The 26,829-nt window shown below is 40.4% G+C and overlaps 1 protein-coding gene across 4 annotated transcripts in view; it reads left to right on the top strand.

Moving 5' to 3' along the window:
* The window catches only part of veph1 (ventricular zone expressed PH domain-containing 1), a 286,670-nt gene that overhangs the window by 237,408 nt on the left and 22,433 nt on the right, over positions 1-26,829 (top strand). For all 4 annotated transcript variants that reach the window (XM_072572661.1, XM_072572664.1, XM_072572662.1 and 1 more), the window contains exon 12: positions 20,612-20,729. In XM_072572661.1, coding sequence (XP_072428762.1) covers positions 20,612-20,729 — 118 coding nt within the window. The remainder of the gene's footprint in view (positions 1-20,611; positions 20,730-26,829) is intronic.

The following is a 26,829-nucleotide window of genomic DNA, read 5'->3' as shown; positions in this document are numbered from 1 at the left end:
GGGTGCAAGGGCAGCATGTAAAATGGGGGAGATACTAAATGAGTATTTTGCATCAGTATTTACTGTGGAAAAAGATATGGAAGTTTTGAATGTAGGGAAATAGATGGTGACACCTTGCAAAATGTCCATATAACAGAGGTAGAAGTGCTGGATGTCTTGAAACACATAAAGGTGGATAAATCCCAAGGACCTGATCAGATGTACCCTCGTGGTCTGTAGGAAGCTAGGGAAGTGATTGTTGGGCCTCTTGCTGAGATATTTGTATCATCGATATTCACAGGTGAGGTGCCAGAAGACTGGAGGTTGGCTAACATGGTGCTACTGTTTAAGAAGGGTGGTAAGAACAAGCTAGGGAGCTATAGACCAGTGAACCTGACATCGGTGGTGGGCAGGTTGTTGGTGGGAATCCTGAGGGACAGGATGTACATGTATTTGGAAAGGCAAGGACTGATTCGGGATAGTCAACATGGCTTTGTGCGTGGGACATCATGTCTCACAAACTTGATTGAGTTTTTTGAAGAAGTAACAAAGAGCATTGATGAGGGCAGAGTGGTAGGTGTGATCTATATGAACTTCAGTAAGGCGTTCAACAAGGTTCCCCATGGGAAACTGGTTCGCAAGGTTAAATCTCACGGAATACAGAGAGAACTAGCCATTTTGCTACAGAACTAACTCAAAGGTAGAAGACAGAGGGTGGTGGTGGAAGGTTTTTTTTCCAGACTGGAGGCCTGTGACCAGTGGAATGCCACAAGGATCGGTGCTGGGTCCTCTACTTTTTGTCATTTATATAAATGATTTGGATGCAAGCGTAGGAGGTATAGTTAGTAAGTTTGCAGATGACATCAAAATTGGAGGTGTAGTGGACAGCAAAGAGGGTTACAGGATCTTGATCAGATGGGCCAATAGCTGAGAAGTGGCAAATGGAGTTGAATTCAGATAGATGCGAGGTGCTGCATTTTGGGAAAGCAAATCTTAGCAGGACTTATACACTTAATGGTAAGATCCAAAAGAATTGCTGCTGAACAAAGACACCTTGGAATGCAGGTTCATAGCTCCTTGAAAATGGAGTTGCAGATAGATAGGATAGTGAAGAAGGCGTTTGGTATGCTTTCCTTTATTGGTCGGAGTATTGAGTACAGGAGTTTGGAGGTCATGTTGCGGCTGTACAGGACATTGATTAGGCCACTCTTGGGATATTGCATGCAATTCTTGTCTCCTCCCTATCGGAAAGATTTTGTGAAACTTGAAAGGGTTCAGAAAAGATTTACAAGAATGTTGTCAGGGTTAGAGGATTTGAGCTATAGGGAGAGGCTGAACAGGCTGGGGCTGCTTTCCTTGGAACTTCGGAGGCTGGGGGGGGTAATCTTATAGAGGTTTACAAAATTATGAGGGGCATGGATTGGTGAAATAGACAAAGTCTTTTCCCTGGAGTGGGGGAGTCCAGAACTAGAGAGCATGGATTTAGAGTGAGAGGGGAAAGATATAAAAGAGACCTAAGGGGCAACTTTTTCACGCAGAGGGTGGTACGTTTATGGAATGAGCTGCCAGAGGAAGTGTGGAGACTGGTACAATTGCAATATTTAAGAGGCATTTGGATGGGTATATGAATAGGAAGGATTTGGAGGGATATGGGCCGGATACAGGCAGGTGGGACTAGATTGGGTTGGGATATCTGGTCGGCGTGGACAGTTTGGACCAAAGGGTCTGTTTCCATGCTGTACATCTCTATGATTCTATGACTCTATGTCCTGGATGCATATGTACCTAAATCATTGAAGGTGACTGAACAGGCTGACAGAATAGTAAACAAAGCACACACTATCCGAGGCATTGTTAATAGGGACATTGAGTACAAATGCAAGGGTTGCAAGATGGACTTATACGTAGCATTGGTTCTGCCTGGCTGAAATATTGCATCTAGTTCTGGGTGCCACACTTGAGGAAGCATGTGAAGGAGTGCAGAAAAGATTTATGAGAATGGATGAGGAAGTTGGGATTGTTTACCTTGAAAACGAGATGGCTGAGAAGAGATTTGTTCGATGTAGTCATTGAGCCATACAGCATGGAAACAGACCCTTCAGTCTGACTCATCCATGCCAGCCAGGTATTCTAAACTGAGCTAGTCCCATTTGCCTGTGTTTGGCCTATATCCCTCTAAAACTTTCCTGTTCATGTATCTATCTAAATGTCTTTTAACTGTCATAATGGTACCCGTCTCTCCCACTTCTTCTGGCAGGTCAATCTATATAATGATCACCTCATGCAAAAAAAAACCCAGATCCCTCTTAAATCTTTCTCCTCTCAGCTTAAACTTTAAAATCATGAGGGTTCTGTACAGAAGAAATGGAAAGAAATTGTTCCCATTCATGAAATGATTGAGAACCAGGGGGTGCAAATATAAAGGAATTGACAAAAGGAGTGAAAGCAATATGAAAAAATGTATTTTTCATTCAATGAGTCATTAAGGTCTGGAATGCTCTGCCTGAGTGTGTAGTGAGGCAGATCAACTGATGCATTCAAATTGGAATTAGGTTGTTATCTGAAAAAGGATGGATATTCTCCATGTGGTCAAGAAAGTGGCTACCTCTTGGAACTCTGTTCAATTGAGGTGAATAGACCTGTAGCTGGGATCCAACAGGATGGTATTCAACTGTCTTAGGTTGCCAGCCTCATCACCTGAGGTGGACACTGATGAAGTATGAGGAGGTGAGAAGGCACCTACCATCCCCTTTTCCAGTCACAGAAGAGGTAGATAAGAGGGCTAAAGCGTGAGGGCCTTCAGGTATGAGAAGGAACAATCCCACAGTAATGGGCACTAAGACATTTGTGGGTGAGCTTTGGACTGTTGCCATCCACATTGATGAGAGACACTGATGTCTACAAAACCTGCCACTGAAAGCCACCACTCTTTTGCAGATGATCACTAGAGAGTATGCCAGCTGGAAAATCCATTTGTCAGGATAGTACCCTTGATGGGTTTCATTGTTCACCACTTTGTGCAAGCACATATCCATTTTTGTGTTCACCCAACATGCTGGATATTCTATGAAGACAGTCATGTGAGCCTCTGACATGATTTTATTTCCATTTTCCTGACCCAGCTTTCTACTCTGGACTTGCTCCCACAGACCATTGAAAAGTCAGCTGCATCTCTCGATGTTCTGAAAAAGAGTCATATCAGACTCAAAACATCTGCTGAGATTCTCCAACATTCTGTTTCTGTGTTAGATTTCCAGCATCCACAGTATTTTGCTTTTGACTTAGTAGTGGCTGTTAGGTCAAACCAATTTACTCTATGTTCTTAATTCATTGCTGGTCTTGTCCTTGAGGGGCGTTGGTATTTAAAAGTTGGGAGAGAATTGGAGGCCAAGGGGGAATCAGATGCCTCAAGGAGTAGGATGGGGAATCAAATCCAGAGACCTAAGAGAACATCTTATTGCCATTGCCCTAATATGGAGATTTCTCCAGCAAATACCCAGAGGTACATGTGAAGGCATTAATTTCCCAAATCCATTGATCCTGTGTAGATAAAGCTGCTAAGTTACCTGACATCCAGGAAACCTGGCTGACAGCAAAGCTACAAGCCTGAAGACAATGAGGTTCACAGTCGTATCATCATACTTGAAGCTTCAACCTGCCTGCTTGGAATGGGTTGGTACCTACCCAGTTTCCAGCCTCAGTTTAAGCTGGAGGTGATGATTGGGAGGCAGGTTTGGGTCCGCGAATATATATTTCAGACTTTATCTCCCAGCCTATTTCAAATTCATTAATTTGTTTACAAGGTTAATATCAGAACTTGAGTTTGCATCCACTCAGTCCAGAGATAAGAGAAAGTAAAGCATTCGATATAGGGTACTAATTTATTTGCATACATTTTGATTATTTTTAGAAATTATAAGAGGTGGTGCAACTTATAATCAAATGCTTGTGATATTGCTTCAAGCAATTGAAGAGTTTCTATCTTCTCTATGGTTGAAAACGTCACAGTATTCAAAAGTATTAAATGTAAGCATTAAATGAGAGTCCTAATTCACTCAGGGAAAAAAAAAACTATTTTTGCAGTGAAAATTTAACAAAATAACTGTACAAAACTGCATGCAAACAGATAGGTATATTAGTAGATTCATATTTTTCCTGTATTTTACTAATTACAGTTTGTATTGTGCTAAAATGGGATTTTTCTTCTAAAAGATGTAGTGATTGCATAACACAAATTGCTTTTTAAGGACAAGGTAACTTTTGAGTACTATTGATTTTGCAACATTTCACCATGTTCTTGAATCTATGCCAGTTCCTAGAACATTTCCAGATGATACTCAGCGAATGCTTATATTGGATTACATCAGTATTATCTCCAGGGGTTCTTCAGCAGCCAGCTCTTTAATATCAACTGCCAATAGCTTTCCCAGTTCAGGAAACTGAATTTTTTAAAAAAGTTATGAATAAGTGAACAATTGAAATATCTCATGGCATAAACGTATATAGTCATGCATGAAGTTTTTTAAAGATCCATAATGGCGCAAAAATAAATTCATCTCAACCATAATAAAAGCAAATTCCTGCAGATGCTGGAATCTCAACCATATATTATTTTATCATCTTTGTGTAATTTACAAAGACAGTTAAGACTTTCTTGAGGCAAGAATTTGCACATGTTCTGTACACTGAGACTCTGTAATTCCTGTATTAGGATCAAGTAATTTGGTTAGATTTCATACTTAAAGGCAGAACTATGTGAATAAATCAGATAATTAAGATGTTATTAAAGGAGAAAAATGTCTTGTCAGTTTCTTTGATGAACTAATTCCTTCACTCTGTGTTGTTCCAAATAATGTTATTGTTAAGACAAATGACAATCACTGCTAGCAGCATGTGTTATGGTCTTTCTCTTCCATAAAATGAAGTTACCTCCCTGTGTCACTTCCATCAATGGTGAGGGAAACCAAAATTCTAGTATATTCCTTTACAATCCCAATGAAGCAGCTGTAGCGAGTAAAACAAATTTGGAGAATGGAAGGTCGGGATGGGGGGGGGCAAGGATTGCAGCCCTTATCAAGAAAACACATTTTATTCACTGTTTGAACAAAAAAATCTTTTAAATAATATTTGTTCATGCAACAGCTGATATTCAACTTGGCATATTGTACGACACTAAAACCTGCTGTCTTTGTACATGGAAAACGACATTGTCCAAATGTGGACAAAAGACCTGAACTCCATGGATGAGATGAGATGGTTGTGCACCCTGGCATCCTTTCATGATTAGCTCCTTCTCGTCTCCTAAATGCCCTCTCAGAATTTCATTGGTACCAGCATTGATGCCACTCTGTGGGTGAAGAATTTGCCCAAGGGGTTATTGGAATCAAACTGCCAGCAGGAATAAAATAAACCACTGTTAATAAATGTTTTCTGAATGTACACAGTTATTGAAACTGTACAGTGTTCTACAAGAACAAATAGCCAGAGATTTTCTTCTGTCAGCTCACTGACTTATACATATAGTATGAGGGTCTTGGAGCAGAAATCCAGATTGATGTGTCACTTCTGTGTCTGTAACGAGAAGTGAAGTCAGAATGCAGAAGAAATTTGCTGACATTGAGCAAATTACCCAGGCAAATGGATGCAATGGAACCCGTATCATTTCACTGCAGCTTTCGGTTTTCTTCAGGCAGTAGGTTAACATTCTTTGTTGCACCCACAGCTTGTTTGCCTTAAGATAGGACACACTATACACTGAGCCAGATTTAACAAATTAGTAAAGGTCAGTTTAGCTTTGCATTTTTACTTGACATGTAGAATTATACATCAAGCAGTGGCAGAGAGGAGAGGACAGGAAGGAAAGGGAAACCCAGAACTTGAAATTTTATGTCAGGAAATTATAGATGGTGTCATCAGCACAAGGAAAGGATTTGAAAATTCTAAAGATTTGCAGCCTCTTGCTATGGTAACAATGAGTTTTTCTTGATCATGCAGAGGCTGCTTGATATGGATCACCCACTCTGCTTCAGCGCCAATCAACAAGTAAGTCAGACTGCTAGCAGCTAGTATAGAGGTTGAGTTAGGGACAATAACATGTGTGTGTCAATCCCAGTCTGTGCAGTGGAGTGTGATCTCCAATGATTTTGGCTACCCCTGCCATTGGACAAAGATCTTACTCTGCCCATAACAAGGTAGTCTGTGTTCAGCAGCCATTCCACATTAAAAATAAACTTCCAAACTGGCATCTATGTCCCCTCAATATGAAGTTTGGGTGGGTCCTGAACCATCGTGACCTTATAAGATTGATTGAGGTTTCAGTAATATTGTCTTTTTTTAAATTCCTTCATAGGATGAGAGTGTCACTGACTAGGCCAGCATTTATTCCCCATCCCTAGTTGCCCAGGCAATAATTATGAGTCAATTAGATTGCTGTGGGTCTTGAGTTACATGTAGGCCCTACCAGTGAGGATGGTAGATTTTTCTTCCAAAAGGACATTAGTGAACTAGATGGATTTTTCTGACAGTTGACAACTGTTGCATGGTCATTATTAGACTGTGAGTTTCAGATTTTTAAAATGGAATTAAAACTCTACCATCTGCCTTGGCAGGATTCAAATTTGGGTCTCAGGATTAATAATCTATTGCTAATACCACTCAGCTATCATCTACCACCCCCTTACTGAATCAGGTGAAGAATTTGATTATTTTTGATTGGTTGTTGCTAGTTGTAAGAAAGTCAAGACAATCACCCATGTCCAAAGTAATATCATTAGTTTATAGTTTGTTATTGTTTTTATATCTCTAGTGTAAACATCAGCTAACAAATGTGAAAACGATTTGATGTAAAACATTTTTACACAAAGGCACAGACAAATTATAAAATTGTTTTGTTTTGTAACAATGTGTAACAGACCTATTCATGTCAGTTTGTGTGGCTGTTTTGAACTCTAATTTGCTTTAGTTGACAACAGTTCTTGAGAGGTCATCACTGGTTCTATTATTAAAGGCCACCATTGGGTTTTAGAGAATATTTATATATGTCAGTTGGAGTATTTGGGATGATATGAAGAAATTAATGGGTGGCACATCATACTCTAAGCAGGCATATAAATTGTTCTACTGATATCACATTATCTTAGTAGAGATTGATGTTATTACGTTAATAGAGACAAACTGTGATAAAAGAGATGTGATTGTCATTTCAAGGATCAATTGGGCTAAAAGCAAGTGAAATCAATGGATCATCATTACTTTGAGAGAAACCAGTTAGGAATTGAATATATACTATTTTGCAAGGCCATGGATTGAAAAGCTAATTAGTGAATCATACACAGGAATAACGATGAGCAAGGGTTAACAGTGCTTCTCCTTGAGTTAGTGGACAGCAGAAAAGACAGAAGTTAACAGAAAAGAAGAAGAGACATGTGCCTAGGCAACCTGAAATGCAAGCTGGTATTTCAAAGTGGATTGGTTGAAAATCATTTTTATTAAGTATCATTCATTTTGTACTTGTTAGGTTAAGCTTAATGAATCCTGTAAAGTTTGTGAAAATACACATGTACCAGGAACAGGTCTGATAGGCAGCCCCAGCAGTCACACACCTGAACTTTGCAACTATCATATGCCAGGAAATGCCAGGCTGTGACGTTAACATTGCTGCCTCCAGCAAAATGTAGTGGGCACAAGGTCAGCTCAAAGAACAGCGTGGCAGTGGATGCACTTTCCTGAAGAGGAAATAAATCTGTAGAAGGTTGATGACTCCCTGGCTTTGATTTTGCTGTTTAAAAAAAAACAGTTAATCATCTCAATGAGCCTTCCATGTGGGATAACCAAGTGACTCATGACACTTTGGCTTACCATAATCCAGAAGCTGCATGCCACAGTCATCAGTGCATATGCCACTCCATAAAAGCAATGGATGAGACTAAAGAGGAATTCTACTCCAACCTTGATCAATCATTATCCCTGGTCCCATAGGGAAACAAACTGATATTGTTGGTGATTTCAATGCTAGTCAATCTCTTTACTCAGAGAGTAGTAGGGGCGTGGAACACCTTGCCTGCAACAATAGTAGACTCACCAACTTTAAGGGCATTCAAATAGTTATTGGATAAACATATGGGTGAAAATGGAATAGTGTAGGTTAGATAGGCTTCAGATTGGTTCCACAGGCCAGTGCAACATTGAAGCACCAATGTATTATTTGGCAAAGAAGGTGTAAGGAAGACAAACAGCAATGTCATCATCCTTCTGACAAAATGAGGAGAGCATGGCCTCTTCGGGGACCACAGATTGTCCACAGCACCTGGTCTGCCCTTCAATCTATCGCAATTAGCACTAGACTTTGGTTTTCTCTACCAGAAAACATCAACACTGGTTTATTAGGAACAAATAAGAGATCCAGGAGCTACTGAATTGCATTGACAAGACATTCTTGAACTGGGAACATCATCAAAACCCAAAGGAAAGAAAGCAGGCCTGCGAAACATGAGAAGGCCAAGGTCAAACCAAATAAACCATAGCCTAAAGAAAAGATGGTGGGTGGAAAGCACACAGGAAATGCAGCAAATCACCAACATATGCATAGATTCTTTAGTGCAGACAAGCCTGAGCACTTGATGATCTATTACTCTGAATGCTAAGTACACTTTAGAAGTCATCAAAGACTGAGAGACAGTCAGCATTATTTGGAAGGAACAATTTGTGGATCTCTGATTCACAACTGAGCTTCACTCTTCGATGTGGGTGTTTTCAAGCACTTTCCACCATCTCAGCAAAACCTCAACCAGACAGGAAGTTGAAGCAACCATCCGACAGCTCAGACCAAATAACCCAGTGGCACAGCTGGAATCCCTGCAGAAGTACTGAAATGCAACAGAGAAGCACTTTTGACACAATTACTCAACCTCATTTCTTTCATCTGGAGGGAGAAAAACATGCATCAGATCTCCAAACTGCTGTGAGTGTGGCCATCTTCAAGAAAATGGATAATTGATTATGCTAACTACAAAGGGATCTCCCTACTGTCTGCCATGTAGAAGGTTCTTGCAAAAGTCCTCCTCAGTCACCTTCTCCCGATGACTGAGGAGCTCCTTCTCGAGTCAGAATACATTTCCAGCCATGAAAAGATACAATGCGCATGATCTTCAGAACAAGACAAATCCAAAGGTGCAGACAGTGACAACAATCTTTGACCATGGCCACCTTCAATTTCATAATGTCCTCTGACACTGTCAACCCAGAGGGATTATGGGGCATCCTCCTCAAGTTTGGCTATTTACAGAAATTCATTACTGTCCTGTCTGCTGCACAGTAACATGTAAACTATGATCCTCCTGGGTAGATTCACTACAGACCTGATGTCTTGTACAAACTGGAGCCAATTAAAGCTGTGTCTTCCCACCAATGCTCCTCTTTTTCCTCCTCCTCAGTGCATTACTGCAGCCCATATCCTTGAATCTTCCTGCTGGAGGAAGCTTCTCTGCAGGATAGGTAAGAAATTGCTCAGTATGTATCAGCTCCAGTTCAAAATCAAGACTATTCCAACTGCTTATTATGTTGCAGTACACAGATGATATTTGTGTGTGTGCGCATGTGTATGTATGTGTATATATACACTAAGTCTGAGCTCCAAATTGTCTTCTTCGCATTCACATGTATGAGAGACTGGGCCTTTGATAAACATCTGGGAGACAAAGGTCTTCTACCATTCTGTAACCAACTTGCAACACTGACTGCAGACTATCATCATCTACAGCAAGCTTCGGACCAGATGGATGAATTCTTATACCCCTGAAGCTTCCTTTCAGTGATTGTAGACATTGTTGCTAATGTTGAATTTAATCATCAATGTGCCAGGCAACTCAGTACAACACCTGACAAACAGTGTGCTTGATGATGTAGACCTTCAAACCAGTACAAAGCTCATGGTCTAAAAAAACAATAAGTTACCTGCCCCTGTGTACACACTGTAGGCCTGAACAATGTATAGCGGACACCTCAGATCTCTTGAATATCAGCAGCAATGGGTGACAGGAAAGGCACCCCCAATATCAGTGTCCTCCTTCAGGCCAGCATCCAGGTGTTGGTTACTGTCAATTGGCTGTAGTGGGTGGGCCCATCATCCATTTATCTGATACCAGATTTCCATCAAGCTTTGTCATGGCAAAACTTTCCAGGACGGTAAAGATATGCTTCCAGGACATGGTCAAAGCCTCCCTGAAAAAAAATGGTATATATCCCATCAACTCAGAGAAATATCCTACTCAAGACCTTCCAAACTACAGAAGAAGCCACTGTAAAAGTGTCATGTATTTCAAGATCTCCAAAAAGCCTAGGAGATTACAAAACAGTGGAAGGAGTGGGTGAAACTCTGAGCACTCCAGTCCCACCCAACTCCCTTTCTAAACTCCAAGTGACTCCTTTGTGGAAGGATGTGCAGTTCCAGCTGCAGCCTGTTCAGTCACCTCAGGACCCACTAGTCCAGAGTGGAAGACAGTACACACTGCTGTAACTGAGTGTCAGTGGTAGAGGGAATGGGTGCTTGTGGATATGGTGCCAATCAAGTGAACTGCTTTGTCCTGGAAAGTGTCAAGCTTCTTGAGTGTTGTTGGAACTGCACTCTTCAAGCAAGTGGGGATTGTTCCATCGCGCATCTGACTTATGCCTTTAGATGATGAATAGACTTTGGGGAATCAGGAGGTGAGTTATTTGTTACAGTATTCTAGTAGCCACTGTGTTTATGTGGCGAGTCCAGTTGAGTTGCTCGTCAATGGTAACCCCAAGGATATTGATAGTGGGGTATTATGGTAGCTCCATTGAAAGTCAAGGGTCAGTGTTTAGATTGTCTGTTATTGCAGATGGTTATTGCCTGGTCTTTGTATAGTACAAATGTTACTTGTCAAGCATGACGTCCCCTTGATAAAGCCATGCTAATTCAGCCATATTGTACCACATATTTCCATGTACTCATTAGTCTCATCCTTAATAATGGACTCTAAAATCTTATCAAATCATGCTGAGGTCAGGCCTACCAGCCTATAATTTCTGTCTTCTGCCTCCCTCCCTTCTTAAACAGGATTGTTATGTTAGCCATTTCCAGTCATCTGGGACCCTCCCTGTTTTACTGATTCCTGAAAGATCACCACCAATGCCTCTTCAATCTCCTCACCTATCTCCTTCAGAAACCCATGGTATAGTCCATCTGCCTGAGTGATTTATCAACCTTCACCCCCTTTAGCTTCCCCAGCAACTTCTCTTTAGTGATGGTCATTATACTGTCCTCTGTTATGCTACTGATGTCTTCCACCATGAAAACTGATGCAAAGTACCTGTTCAGTTCCTCTGCCTTTTCCTTGTTCCCCATTACTACCTCTCTAGCCACATTTTCAATAGTCCAATGTTCACTCTTGCCTCCCTCTTGCCTCTTAGATATCTAAAAGATCTCTTGCAATTTTCTTTATATTACTAGCTAACTTACCCTCATATTTCATCTTCTTCTCCTTCCCCCCACCTTTGTTTATTGAGCTGTCCTCTGCTCACTCTTTTCAAGGTTTTGCAATCCTCTGGCTTCCCACTAATCCCAAATTGAATGCTTTCTCTTTTGCTTTTATGCTGGTCCTGGCTTCCCTTGTCACCATTGTTGCATCACTCTTCCCTTAGTATGTTTCTTCTTCCTTGGAATGAATTTCTGCTCTGCTTCCTGAATTATCCCCACAAACTCCTGCCATTGCTGCTTCATCATCTTCCCTGCTAGGCTCCCTTCCAATCAACTCTGGCCAGCTCTTCCCTCATGTCTTTATAGTTACCTTTACTTAAATGTATTATATCTGATTTCAGTGCCTCCCTCTCAAACTGCAGAGTAAATTCTATCATTTTATGGTCATGGCCTCCAAGATGTTCCCTAATCAAGTGCATCATTACATATCACTAAATTCAGAATTGGGATCCGCTACCGACCTGATTTTCCCAGCTCACTTGCATATTGAAGTCCCGCATGATTATTGTAATAGCATCTTTCTGGCATGCCTTTTATATCTCCTGATTTATGTTCTGCCCCACAGCCTGACTTGTACATAACTCCCATTAGATTTTTTCTCCTTTGCAGTTCCTCAACTCTACCAACACAGATCCTACACTTTCCAACTCAGTATTGCTTCTTTTAATTGTATTTCTTACTAACAAGGCAACTTCACATCCTCTGCCCATCTGCCTGTCCTTTCTCTAGAAAGTGTATCTTTGGACATTTAGTTCCCAGCCAAAATTCCAGTGCAGCTATGTCTCTGTGATGCCCACAACAACATATCTACCAATTTAAATCTGTACACCAAATACTATACCTTGTTTCATTTACTGTGCACATTTAAGTACAGCAATCTCAGTCTTGAGTCGACTGCCATGCTTCTCACAGTAGTCCCCTTATCTGCTGTGCTTGAACTTAGATTCCCAACCCTTTCCATACTCTCTGTCCTATTACTTGCTCTGGAAACTTTAGTAGCTTCTCTGAAGTCGTAACATTGTATTCTTTGCTTTGTTCTATTACACTATGCATTTTGTACGTTTTGATCTGTGCTGCACACAAAACAAGTCTTTTAATTGCACCTCAGTACATGTGACAATAATAAATCAAATCAAAATGTATCTCATAGTGCAAGAAACACCATCACCTTACTTTCTCAGTGAGAACGCGCTTTGTTCAATGATAGTAGAAGACCACAGACCAAAGCTAGATACAGGGACAATGCAGCAGTTCAAGAAGGTAGCTTACTGCCACCTTCTCTGGGGCAGCTAGGGACAGGCAGTAATTGATGTCCAACCAGTGACACTCACATCCCATGAATCAACAAATAAAAAATTGTAGAGAGGGCAACAGAGATTTAAACAATTTGTCAAATGTGTGATGCTTAGGTTTGGAAAATATAGTGATGAAAAATAAGACGTTTTAATCAACCTGTTCACAGATGTTGCTATACGCCACTGGAGCAGGAGGAACTTGAACTCAGGCCTCCTGGCTCAGAGAAACTAATGAATTATGGACTTGATACTAAAACCTGGCATGAGCTTGATGGTCCAAATGGCCTCTTTCTGTGCACTAGTGGCTCCAACTTGAAGTGAACACAAGAAGGTTATTCAGCTCAGGAGTAATGCAGGAGTAAAACATCTATTAACAAGGGCCAACTGGCTGGACTTGTGAAAGAATGTTTTTTTCCAAATTCATGTTAACATGATGGATGTTGTGCCCACAATCTCGATGGGCATAGGTAATGTGTTCAAGCATAACGCTTGCATGTGCTGTTTCTCTGGACATATTGAATGCCAAAGCACAAAAAGTTATCAATGACTTCTCTAGTTGTTTGGAGGAAGGGGGCTGTTCTACTACAAACATCATGCTAATGTGGCTTCACATAATGTTGAGATGCTGTCTTCTGGCTTGCTGTGCAGTCTTGATCTATGGGTTGTTAACAAATAGCACTCCTGGGCACTAGTTTAATTTAACTCAAGTGTTTTAAAGATGAGTCTGCAACATCTGACCAGGCTGGTAAAGGATGATTCGAGTTATTTACGTGTAACAAGTTGTCTCTATGACTCAGCACTGACGCTGCAGAAATACCTTGGGTAAATTAGTAGTTAAATGGATGAGTAGAATTGAAACAGTGAGAAGAAATAAATACTACAGAAAGTGAGTGAAAGGTGATTCTATATATGAAAAGTAGTTAACATTAAATATTTGATTAGATTAGATTACAGTGTGGAAACAGGCCCTTCGGCCCAACAAGTCCACACCGACCCGCCGAAGCGCAACCCACCCATTTCCCTACATTTACCCCTTACCTAACGCTTTGGCAATTTAGCATAGCCAATTCACCTGACCTGCACATCTTTGGACTGTGGGAGGAAACCGGAACTAGCCCACGCAGACACGGGGAGAGCGTGCAAACTCCACACAGTCAGTCGCCTGAGGTGGGAATTGAACCCGGGTCTCTGGCGCTGTGAGGCAGCAGTGCTAACCACTGTGCCACCGTGCCGCCCAAAACAGGGTGTTTCTTCCCTGTCTGCTGTAACAAAATCCAATACCTCTACTTTTCTGTTTCATCAGTTGTAATGCTGTGTATGCCAGTTTCATTGAGGAGGAAAATGATTGTGTGTTTACAGTCACAGCCAAGCAGGCAGGAGACAGGTAACCTTTGACATCTCAGAAGCTTATCTTTGATTGGATTAGGAACAGAAGATGTGTATGGTTGGACATAAGAAGTGCAAATCTGGTTATGTCATACATTTGCAGTCAATCACTACCAACTTTAAGTTGGGGTGGAGTGCTGTCACAAATTCTTAATCCCTGTAGATATTTTTAACCAACCCTTTCAGATATGTTATGACACATCTCTGAAGCAGGTCTTCTGAGTCAAAGGTAGGGATACTAACACTGTCCCACAAGAGCCATAATCCTACTTCCTATGTTGTGTCTAAGGGCCTGTATGGTTAACAGTGTTAGAAAAACAAACATTGAATGAATCTTGAAAAGAACAAACACATGTCTTAACAACATATAATTTTTTTGCATGATAGAAATATGTACAAGATAAATTGGCTAGTAATGAATAAAACTAAAAAGAGACTGAGATCTCATCTAACCCCATCAGGATCTAGAACAACATGACTCAAGCCTCAATTCAGATTGCATGGAGCCAAATTCTGTCTTCAACAGAACCATTACCTTAGCGACCTGATAACAACAAATGATTAACAATCAATTAAGCACCAGAACATCGGGTAGAATGTAAAACAAGTGTCAGTTCATTCTCTATCATTGTGTGCTACTGCCCAATATTGTGTATGAGCATTAGGGTCTTGGAGTAACCCTCCAATGATATCATTAAGTTACAGATCACGGAGTATAAAGGACACAGAATGGACTGTGTTAGAAGACTGGAAGAGGAATGAAACAATCTAGTTTGAAATTCTGCAGCAGACCAGTTGATAGCAGTGACACAAAAGCACAAGGAAGATAAACTAGTTTGTAGCTAATGTAACTATAAGATGAGAGCCTGGTATATCAAAGATTTTAACATACCATGCAGTAGTCATATTAATTTATAATTAATAGTATTACTTTTAAATTTAAAACCCTGAGGATAGTTGTTGACATTGCCTTCTTATTGGCTATTCAGTCTTGAACCCAAACTCATAATGTAGCAGTAAAAACCATATGATAAAAAAACCCAACCCGAATTTATACATTCAGCATTCCCACATGTTGAACTTTAATATCAAGCCAAAAGGAAAGTTATGCCTAGAATGTGCACCCCATACCCCTTCAATATTGATGGCTACCTGATAACAACACCAAATGCAAGTTGCCCACATTATCAAATCCCTCTTCATTTTTATCCTCCTATTTATTTTATTCTTTTTTCTCTCTTTTTTCTTTTTTTTATATATTTAACCCCCACACTACCGCCTAACTGCGGTAGTGCTTATTTTTTCCCCAGCACCCATGGTGTGTGTGTGCAGGTGTGAGACACAGTGAGAGACACAAAGTGCACGAATCTTTATTCAATTTCCACCACCAGGAAGATAGGAAAACATCTGAGTGGCCAGTGACAAGCACTGCCCTTCACAAAAGGGCAATGCTGTGTGATCAAACAGTGAAGGGGAGGGCAGGGATTAAATCAAAATAAGAGTTGGAAGGGAAATTCAAATCCCTCTTCATTCTGTTCAAACCCTGAAGCCTTCAGGTATTAGTGTCCTGTGCATTGATTCTTTGTTGATTGGGATATTACGGGGCGTTCAAAGCATCACTATATGGCAACTGTATTTGGAGTGTGCTACAAGGCAGTGATCATGCTGCAAACTTCAAAATACTAAAACAGTACTAAACCTTACATCCTCTCACCAATTCCTATGGCAACTGTATTTGGAGTGTGCTACAAGGCAGTGATCATGCTGCAAACTTCAAAATACTAAAACAGTACTAAACCTTACATCCTCTCACCAATTCCTGTTCTACTTAGTGAGCTTCTGTATATATTCTTTCTGTGATTTAACTCATGCTGGTGCTGACTGTAGTTTTAAATCCAAATTATTTAGTTACAGAACTTTAACCACTTTAGAAATTTGAGAAGTTACAATATGCTTGGGATCTTTACAGGGCCAGACTTCCAGGTCTTTTATAGAATGTTCTGTCTATGAGAATCACTTGCCTCCCTAGCTCCTCCCACAAGTTGAAGTAATCAAGCATTTTACAAGGATCGGTTAAGAACGAACATTCTCAAATGCTGATTTTTTAAAAAGCCATTAAACACTACAGTCAGTGGTCACTATGGTTTAACTTTAGCTGTATTTTCTTGCTTCATAAGCCTAATGGTTATCAGAGCAAGGTCAAAGAGGAGAGCCAGAATCAGTCACTCCCATTTCATCCCTATCTCTGTGGAGTAGCTATTTAATATGATCTTGTAGCATCCAACAGACAACAACAACTAGAGAATGCTCATGTTGGCATCATGTACTGACTTCACATTAACCACTTAGCCTGAGGCAGACTCAAATGCAGAAATGGGTGATGTATGTGCAATGATGTCTGTTCCCTTGGGAAATCGTTAATATTAAATAAACTTTGTTGGTTGGATCATTGCAATATTGCGCAGTGCCAAAGTTCACATAGTACAGTGCATACCTTGGCAGAGACTTAGCATTTTGCAAGTTTAAAGGCCACTTCCTGTCAATTTTGCATGGCTAATTAGAAAGGGCATAAAAACATAAAAATTAAGAACTGTGATTACGAATAGCCATGGTCAGAGCTGCACCACTGATTGATCATGCTCCAGCAAGAGCTGTGTAATGTCATAACTAATTTAACAACACTTTGAATGACTACAGTGTTGACTACACTGTTCTACAGTCATATATAGGAGTAACTTGTGAATTGGCAGTTACATTTCTTTGGTTACATGATGCCAGAGGCTATAAAGGCATTATGAAGCCTCTTGACTTATGCATTAAATACAAATGCATGTAATCATGCTCACTGTAGAAACTGTTCATCATTTGCTATATTACCATAACTTTTGCGCCTATTCAAATGAGTGACAGACAGTAATGAGAACATTTAAGTTGAATTCGGCAACAAGATTAACAGTAATGTCTTAATTCACTTTAACAAGATTGAAATTATCAAATAAAGTTTCTGCAGGAGTTTATTTTGTAACAGCCCTGTTCACATCCAACAATATCAACCTGGCCAAAGAAATACTGACTACATTATTAGAAGAACCAAAGACACATACACCAAGCACCACCAACCTCATTAGTAAGGACAACATCGTCAAGCTGGTGTGCCTATGCTTTACCACCCACTTCATCTTCAACAACAAAACCTACAGACAAACCAACAGAACTCCCATGGGATCTCCGATATCAGAGTTAATGGCAAAAGCAATAATGCAGAGACTCGAACAAACAGCTCTGCCAACCATCCAACCCAAACTTTGGGTCCGCTACATGGATGACACTTTTGTCATCACGACACGAATCAAATTAGAGGAAACCTTCAAGACCATCAATAATACCCTTACTGGCATAAAATTCACTAAAGAGGAGGAAAACAACAACAAACTGCCACTCCTAGATGTCGCAGTAGAGCAAACAGCCAATGGGGAGCTTCAAACTGACGTCTACAGAAAAACAACACATACGGATCAAATACTGAACTACAGAAGCAATCATCCCAACATCCACAAACGAAACTGCATTAGAATATTATTTCAACAAGCCACCACACACTTCAGCATAGAGGAACTATGCAGAGCAGAGGAAAATCATCTATATAGTGTATTTAAAAAGAGCAAGTACCCAATGAGCAGTCTGCCGATTTCTCAACAACAAATACAAACAAGCAGACAAAACACGTCCAGAAACCCTAGCGACTCTCCCCTACATCAAAGACATCTCGGAAATGACTGCCAGACTACCCAGACCTCTTGGCACCATGGTAGCCCACAAACCCACTCACACACTAAAACAGCAGCTAACGAACTTGAAGAACCCTCTACCGACAACAAACAAAACTTATGTCATTTACATAATACGTTGCAAGAATTGTAACAAACATTATTGGACAAACAGACAGAAAACTAGCCACCAAGATACATGAACATCAACTAGCCACAAAAAGACATGACCCACTTTCACCTATGTCCTTACATACAGATAAGGAAGGACACCACTTCGACTGGGATGACACATTCATCCTAGGACAAGCCAAACAGAGACATGCATGAAAAGCTTTAGAAGCATGGCATTCCAACTGGAACTCTATCAACAAACACATTGACTTGGATCCCATTTATCACCCCATGAGAAAAAAAACAGGAAATGACATTACTACAGGAAATGATGTCACCACAGGAAATGACAAACCAAGCAAATGAAACATAAACACATAAATAGAAAGTGGGCCATGCCACCAGAGCTTCATCCGAAGGCTTACTGATGATGTTACCTAGTATGGTGACGAAACATCTGAAAATGAACCTTACAGCTCAGTAAGCAAACCTACATCCAGAACCTTAACCTGAGCTACAAATCTTCTCAAAACTTGCTAAGACTATCCTCCCAGCTTCATCTCAGTCAAGCCTTTTATTCAAAACTATGGGGAATAAAGACCTAGTCTACTCAATTTTGCTGCATTCAGCAATCTTCTTTTACTGCTAAACAGTCAAAGTAAATATATCCTCCCTTAGTTAAGGAGACCAAAACTGTAGACAATACTCTAAATGTAATTTATCGAGTCCTGTAAATTTGTAGCAAAACTTGCTTACTCAAATCCCTTTGTAATCGAGGCGAACATACAATGTGCTTTCTTGATTCTGTATTATTTTTAAATCAACAGTGGAACATGGGCATTGCTGGCTGGCCAGCATTTATTGCCTGTCCCTAGTTGCCCTTGGAAAGATGATGGTGAGCTGCCTTCTTAAACCACAGCAGTGAACATGGCGTAGGTTGGCCCACAATACCATTAGAGAGGGAATTCCAGGATTTTGATCCAGCGACTGTGAAGGAACAGTGATATATTCCAAGTCAGGATGCTGAATGGCTTGTAGTAGAACTAGGTGTTGGTGTTCCCACGTATCTGCTATCCTTGTCCTTTTAAACGGTAAACCTCGTGGGTTTTAAAAATGCTGTCAAAGGAGCTGTGGTGGGTTGTGCACTATATCTTGGAGCTGATACTGTCACATAATGGAAATACTTGAAATTTCCTTTTATCGCAAAATTGTAGCATATGCTTGTTTGCTGTCTACTGTTTGAGAACAAGGATTGTACAGGTGGGCCCAATAGAAGGAATTCATTTGATTTGTCAAAGGTTTCACCATCAGTCAAGAAGGATGAGGGAAGATCATTGAAAGACTTTGCCAATGGTCCAGTGTTTATACAATATTTATTGATTCAAAAAAAGTATGAAGTCTGCAGGAGAGCATGATCTAAATTGTCATAGAGTCATAGACATGTACAGCATGGAAACAGACTCTTCAGTCCAAGTCATCAATGCCAATCAGATATCCTAACCTAATCTAGTTCCATTTTCCAGCACTTGACCCATATCCCTCTCAACCCTTCCTATTCATATGAATTGAGATAGAATTGTGAAGGATATCAGAAAAGCTATTACTTCTAGTCACTTTATGTGAATGTGCAGCTGCCATATAATATTGTTCAGCATTTTAAAATTTTAGTCTTTTAATGTTTTTACAGCAGAGTTGTTTAGTGTTATATCAGACTTGGGACTCTTAAAATTAATTCATCCTCTAAATGCTGTTCCAGTTTAATCAGGTTTGCACGAAGATGTTTCCCAGATGGAAAACACAGTTTATGGCAAAATGTCCCCGTATGAGATCGCAAGCTGAAATGTTGGTGTCATGCAATCTGAGACAACATGCCATAGAGTTCAAATCAATTTACAACAGCAATGCACCTAATCTAACAGGTCCTCACTCTACCAGTTCTTTCTGAAGGGTCACCAGAATTTTCATGTCTCGAAATGGGGTCACAGTGGGAAAAGGTTTAAGACATTTTGATTTATGATGTCACAGATTTTCGTCTGGGCCATTGATGCTTATCTTGCATTCAGAGCTTCAGTTTAACCCTTGAAGCTGATCGCTCACCTTGTCAACTTTTGGTGAGAAATGAAGTGGTAAGTAAGAATGGATTCTTTCTTCCTCAAAAAGAAGAAATTGAATTGTGAAAATTCTTCAAGTAATTCCTGAGCTAACAAGCTGAAAGCAAACTGTTAAAGATGCCCTTGTTATTTTTATAAACAAGGATTTAACATACTAAACTGTAATATTCTGTCCGGACTTGTCCTACCTGCCTATCTCCTTTTCCACCTATCCACTCCACCTTCTCCTCCCTGACCTATCACCTTCATCTCCTCCCCCACTCACCCATTGTACTCTACGCTACTCTCTCCCCACCCCCACCCTCCTCTAGCTTATCTCTCCATGCTTCAGGCTCACTGCCTTTATTCCTGATGAAGGGCTTTTGCCCAAAACATCGATTTCGAAGCTACTTGGATGCTGCCTGAACTGCTGTGCTCTTCCAGCACCACTAATCCAGAATGTAATATTAAATATTCAAACAGGATCTGGACAGACTGCAGATGCATCTTGAGGACGTCAGGTTTTTTGACTTGTTTGGTTACAGTGAGAAAGCAGGAGTCTGGCAGTGCTTCATGTGCAACAATCCTGAGAAAGCAACAGGTAAGAACATCAGTATTATGGAGAGTTGTGCCTCACTCTTCCCTGAAAAATGTGCAAAATTACATTTAAAAAAGAAGCGTATTTTCAGAAAGCTTTCAATAATGCACCAGAAAGGAGACTTTCAAAGCATTAAGGGGTTATGGAGTAGGGGAAAGTGACAAATTGGACAAAAAAAAAATAAAAGGGGAAACAAAAGGTGGAAATATGGGGTGGGAATAATTTTAACTTCAAAAACCAAATGTGACATGGTTAAAAGCACTAACATTGGTAAACTGGTGGGAATCCAGCTCCAAGCCATATAGTTCTACGTTTAACAGCAGCATGGTATGCTGCTTGCAAAAAAACTTCTCAGAGGAAATTAACAATTTAGATATATCAAGCTAGCAGCTATTTTACCTGGTGTTTTTACTTTAATTTGAGAGTTCACGGGTATCCCAAGCTTCTTAGAACTTGCCAGTGAAACCCGCAATCGAGGAGACAAAAATATCTAAATGTGAGACTCTCACCTGCTTTCTTGCTGAAGTGAAAGGCTTTTTTTCAAAGATCTTGTTCTAAAACTTTTCATTTGTTCCTTTGGAGATGATTTCTATGAGCGAGGGTATCACAATGAAAAGTTCCATTCCATTTTTTTTATCAATTCCTTTGTGGTTAAATGATCATTTGCAGATGGCAGATGGCTTTGAGAGTTATGGGTCTGTTTGTTTTGTAATATTTGAGACACTTGTGTTGATGTTTCATTGGTAACCTGACTCACCATGCTGCATTTTAAGTTTGGGGTTTGGAGGGTGCAGGTGGGGCCTATCTGCTTTGTGGTTATCAATCCAGCTAAATTGTTTGCCAGGGTGGGGCAAGCGAATGTGCATCTTTCTTCACAGCTGAGGCCAGTCACAATGTTGGTCTCAGGTTTGCAGCTTGGGTTGGCTTCCCGTTGTGCAGACATCATTGACTGTACAAGTGAAGGAGTTCAGTTCAGTTCAGTTTGTGATCTGTCAGGCCTTCGAACAAATGGAGCTTGTTTCCAACCACCAAGAGACCACAAAGCAGTCTTGAAATCAATGCTGCATCGGTTTCACAGATTTTTCACAAGACTGCTTTAAGTCTTGTCTTACCATGTGTCATGACTGAAAAGGTCACCTACCCAACAGGCAAAATGGCCTAGATGGGAGAGTGATGTAAGTGAAAAATATTTATGTGACTCAGAACAATAAGCAGAAGCATAGGGATCTAACACTGTGCAACATGCCCATATGCAAAACCTTGTCAAATGACAAAACTTTACTCTTTACTGAGATTGAGGTATCAGCAATGGTGAAGGGATTACTGCCCTTGACTGACCTTCTCTTGGTTTTGGATATCATGAGGCTCCCACCAAAGGCCTCTCTCCATGCACCTGTGTCAGGGCAAACTCAACCATCATAGCTCAAGATGGAAACTCTGTCCCTTTAACCCTACATTTCCCATGTTTAATCCATGTAGCCTGCACATCCGTGGACACTGAGGGCAATTTAGCCTGGCCAATCCAACTAACCTGTCCATCTTTGGACTGTGGGAGGGAACGAAAGGACCCAGAAAAAACCCACTCAGATGCAGGAAGAATATGCAAACTTCACACAGACAAGTCATCTGAGGGTGGAATCAACCCCAAGTTCCCAGCACTGTGAAACAGCGGTGCTAACCACTGAGCACCATGCTGCCATTGTTGGGAAAAGTTATTTGCACTGGTCAATGAATCAGTAAACTGATCAATGTTAATATATGTTTATCACAAAACGAATAAAGAACAACTGAGTTTTTCTATACACAGTTTGACTGCTCAAAATAGTGGTGAAAACAGAATCTATAATATCTTTTGAATGGAAAAGGAATAGTTTTTTTTAACAAATGGAATGTAATGGGATTGAGTGCACAATCCTTTCACACTGTTAGCATTGGTTTGAAAAGTTGAGTATCTTCATTATTACTGTAGATAGAATTCTAAGATTCTCTAAGTTAATTTACATAGTGACATTTCATTTCCTGAAATACAGATTATGTTGAAAAGAAGATTAGGTGTTGAACATCCTTGATCACCATGTAGGAGAAACGTCGTTGTGTATGTAAACTTTTATTGAATAACCAGGGGCTGAGGAATCAATGTAATGCACAGAGAGTTTAATAAGAAGCACATGTAGTTCACATATGATGCAGAAATGTTTTTGCTGTCCTCAAAAGTTCTAAATTGTGAATACCTGCCTCTATTGATTTTAAATATTTCTAAGGCTCCTATTGGTAAATATTTTCAGCCCTGAATTGAATCCTTTTTACTTTGCTGAATAATCTTCATGTGATAAACTTGATACATCAGCATCTTTTGTTTGCAGGAATAGGAGTTTGTCAATTTTGAAATCACAAAAAATAACTGTGGATGCTGGACAAAAATGGACATTGCTGGTAACACTCAGCACATCTGGCAGCATTTGTGGAGAGAGATCAGCTTTAATATATTGGGTTCAGTTACACCTCCCCCCCTCCCCCCCCCCCCCACCTCAGATAACAAATCAATTTTCTGATGGTGAAAGATTTTATTCATTTTTAATATTGGTATAATCAGATTTAGTTCATCATTGCTGGTAGGATTTCTGTTACCTTTCATTGAACGTTAGCCTCAAAAAGCTTAAATGCTTAAGTTTATCAACAAATGCTGCCAATAGTGTATTCCACACCTTGATGACTCTCTGTAAAATAAGAGGTCCCCCTGGTCTCTGACCTATAATATTAGTGTTTAATATTGTACTTATGACCCTTTGTTTTTGGCTCCTCAATGACTGAGCTTATCTCCATTTCCAAAGGTAGAACAATCCATGTGTGAAAGCAGTGTGTCACTGATCCGGTTGGCCTTTGTCCCTGTAAACAAGTTTCAAAGTGGTTTCTGTGGTATAACTGGACTCAACAGCCAATCAAGCAAAAATCAACAGTATGTGAAATAAGGAGCAAATTACTGCAGATTCTGGAATCTATATTGAAAACAAAAAATGTTGGAGATCACAGTGGGCCAGGCAGCATCTATGGAGAGAAAGCAAGCTAACGTTTTGAATCTAGTTGACTCTTCATCAGAGCTTTGTCACACTGTGATGAATAATGTAAAGTAGCACAAGGATTCACAGACTAATTAACAGTTTGACAGGCAGCAACATCATAATTCATTCTATGGCCATAACTCACTTATTAGATAGTGTGGTTAGTCCTGTCCAACTGGTGCGTGCGTGGTCTCAGGTAATCAATGAGGAGGGACCATCCACATCTCCAGGGGTGCAAGTCACTAACTAGATGTCAACCCAAAGTTCAGAATTGAAGCTTCAGTCCCCACTTGCCGGGATTCTTTGAGCAGAGTTTCAACAACCAACTCCTCACGCAGGGAGAGAAATGTTATGTCTGAGCTGAAGACTACATCCATGAGAAAAATGATAATACCATTTGTTCTAGCAAACATGACACCCATTATGCGCTTAACAAAAACCGCAGATTAACTGCTGCAGATTCAGGACTGTAATGATTTAGACCACACAGGCTGTCAAGGTAATTGCTTGCAGGTATTGTTGCAAAAAAGGACAACTCAATGATAGCGTCTCTGGAATAAAGTCTCCCTGATGTACTATCCTCGTACATCTGTAGGAGTGCTCTGAAGGCTGTTAAAATCTGCCAGAAGGATAAAACTTCCTTTGAGCTTACCTCCCTTTATTTGCAGCTTTGTTTGCTCTTTCTTTGTGCCATTGTTGCTCCTGCTAGGGTAGACTTGCCAAAAGATTGACCCCATAGAATGCATAGCTGGAAGCTTCCCAAGAGATTTTATAGTAAAATGTGAGCACTCTCAGGTCTGACTGAGGAGAGGAAGCAAAACTTTCATTCAAACACAGAAGGGGGAAGATCTTGGTCACCCAAAGAAATTCTCAGTGATGGAATTTTACAGCACATAGTTCTCAACTTTGTTATCATAACCTTCAGCTTAATCTGCTTGGTGACTCAACTATCACAGCATGGTCCTGCCCCACCGAACTCATCTCCACCCTCCTTCACCGCCACTCCCTCACCACCAACGCCTGGAGGAAGAACGCCTCATCTTCCGCCTCGGAACACTTCAACCCCATGGCATCAATGTGGATTTCACCAGTTTCCTCATTTTCCCCTCCCCCACCTCACCCCAGTTCCAACCTTCCAGCTCAGCACTGTCCCCATGACTTGTCCTACCTGCCGATCTTCCTTTCCACCTATCCACTCCACCCTCCTCTCTGACCTATCACCTCCATCCCCACCACCATTCACCTATTGTACTCTATGCTACTTTCTCCCCACCCCCACCCCCCTCTCACTTATCTCTCCACTCTGCAGGCACCCTGCCTCTATTCCTGATGAAGGGCTTTTGCCCAAAACGTCGATTTTCCTGCTCCTTGGATGCAGCCTGATCTGCTGTGCTTTTCTAGCACCACTCTAATCTAGACTCGACTGTCTTGTCTGGCCTTCAGTTCTCCTGATCTACAGTTTGTGTATCAATGAACAATATGGTTACATAGGCTGTTTATGTTTACATGGTGAATTAACAACCTCAACCTGTTAAGTATCCCATCTTACCAGGAAAAAAATTGAACAAATGCACTTACTTCAAAACTATCATGCACTTTATCTTTAACTCTATCAATATTAACTTTTTCTTCCCTAATTCAGAGCTTATAACATTCTACCAACATTTGAATTAGTGGTAAATAGACATGGCATGAAGAACACTGACTGTGTCATCTGATTCCCGTTAGTATTTATTTATCAAAAGGTTCCTGAGAAAAGGGTACTTGTGGTGCCTCTACCTCTGGGCAAGGAGGCCCAAGTTCAGGTCCCACTTGCTCCACAGATAGTGATAACATCTCTGAATAGCTTAATTAAAAATATCAGAAAATTTGCTGAAGAAAACCTAACTATCAAAGTTCACTGTCAAATCTATAAAGCGAACAACCATAGTAAGCTGATTTTACACACAATGTGGTTTAAATATACCTACTACCTTCACTTTAGGCACATATGGGGCAGTAAGAAGACAAAAATCTGAGTTTGCTCTCTGACATTTATCTATGCTAAACAATGCAGAAGAATGGTCTTTGTATCACCAAATAGTTCCAAATGTCATGTTTCAGTGTTCTAATTAGTCGTGTTGTCTTCAGGAAATGCTAAATACATCCAATAGGAATATTTAAGGCATTAAGTGTGCACAGGTTTATGGAAATTATTTTTGTGTGGTTTGTATAAGATTTTCTCCTTTTGCTTTAAAAAAAAGCGAGCATTGGTGAATTAAATGACAAAAATAAATTAATCAAAGTAGAAGACAATATTTAGTTCAAAATTGTCAGGGAAACATGAACAACAGATACTTTTACATTGTATTTGTGAGGTTTGTCTGATGTATTTAACTTGTTAAGTCATCCACATTTTTTTTTCAAATTCAAATTCCATTTGTTTGCCTGTTGTAGAAAACTGTATTCCCAGTCCCTGTGGTTCTTCTCCACAACATGGCCAAGTTACACATGAAGTCAATTATGTGAATGGGTTATTTGTAGGCCATTAATAACATTCCTTCAAAAAGCAGCAAAAGCCATATGTGTGCCAGTAAATGGAAGAAGATAGTTAAGATTTCAAAGATAAACCACATCAAAATAATGTAAACCAATGATGTGAAGTTGTCCAGGGAAACTTCCTGAGTTGAACGTTCATTGGTTGCTAGTGTTTCATCTGGATGCAGATGGTGGGGAGGGAAATCCCATTAGGCTGGTTCCATAATGTGGTCTGGTCTCCACAGGCTTATGTATGAGTTAAATTGAGGATGGAATGTTAACCCCCCTCACCACCACCCCACCCCCACAATCCATGATGAGTTACCAAAGGTGAACCAGCAGTGTTCTCCCAGTGGCTTCAGAGCTAGGGGCTTCGTTCAGGATGAGAGGCACTACTTAAAAAGTCAGCTACAACCCCATAGAATTTCTGAGACACAGCTTTCCCACATATGTCTGATTGAACTCATGTTGTTCTCTTACTTATCCCTTCTTTGTCCATCAACGAGCAATGGAGACACCCTCACTCC

Source organism: Chiloscyllium punctatum, chromosome 6, assembly GCF_047496795.1.
Source record: "Chiloscyllium punctatum isolate Juve2018m chromosome 6, sChiPun1.3, whole genome shotgun sequence".
Classification (NCBI taxonomy): Eukaryota; Metazoa; Chordata; class Chondrichthyes; order Orectolobiformes; family Hemiscylliidae; genus Chiloscyllium; species Chiloscyllium punctatum.
Note: the sequence above shows the minus strand (reverse complement) of the source record. Positions and strands in the feature narration are given on the sequence as shown.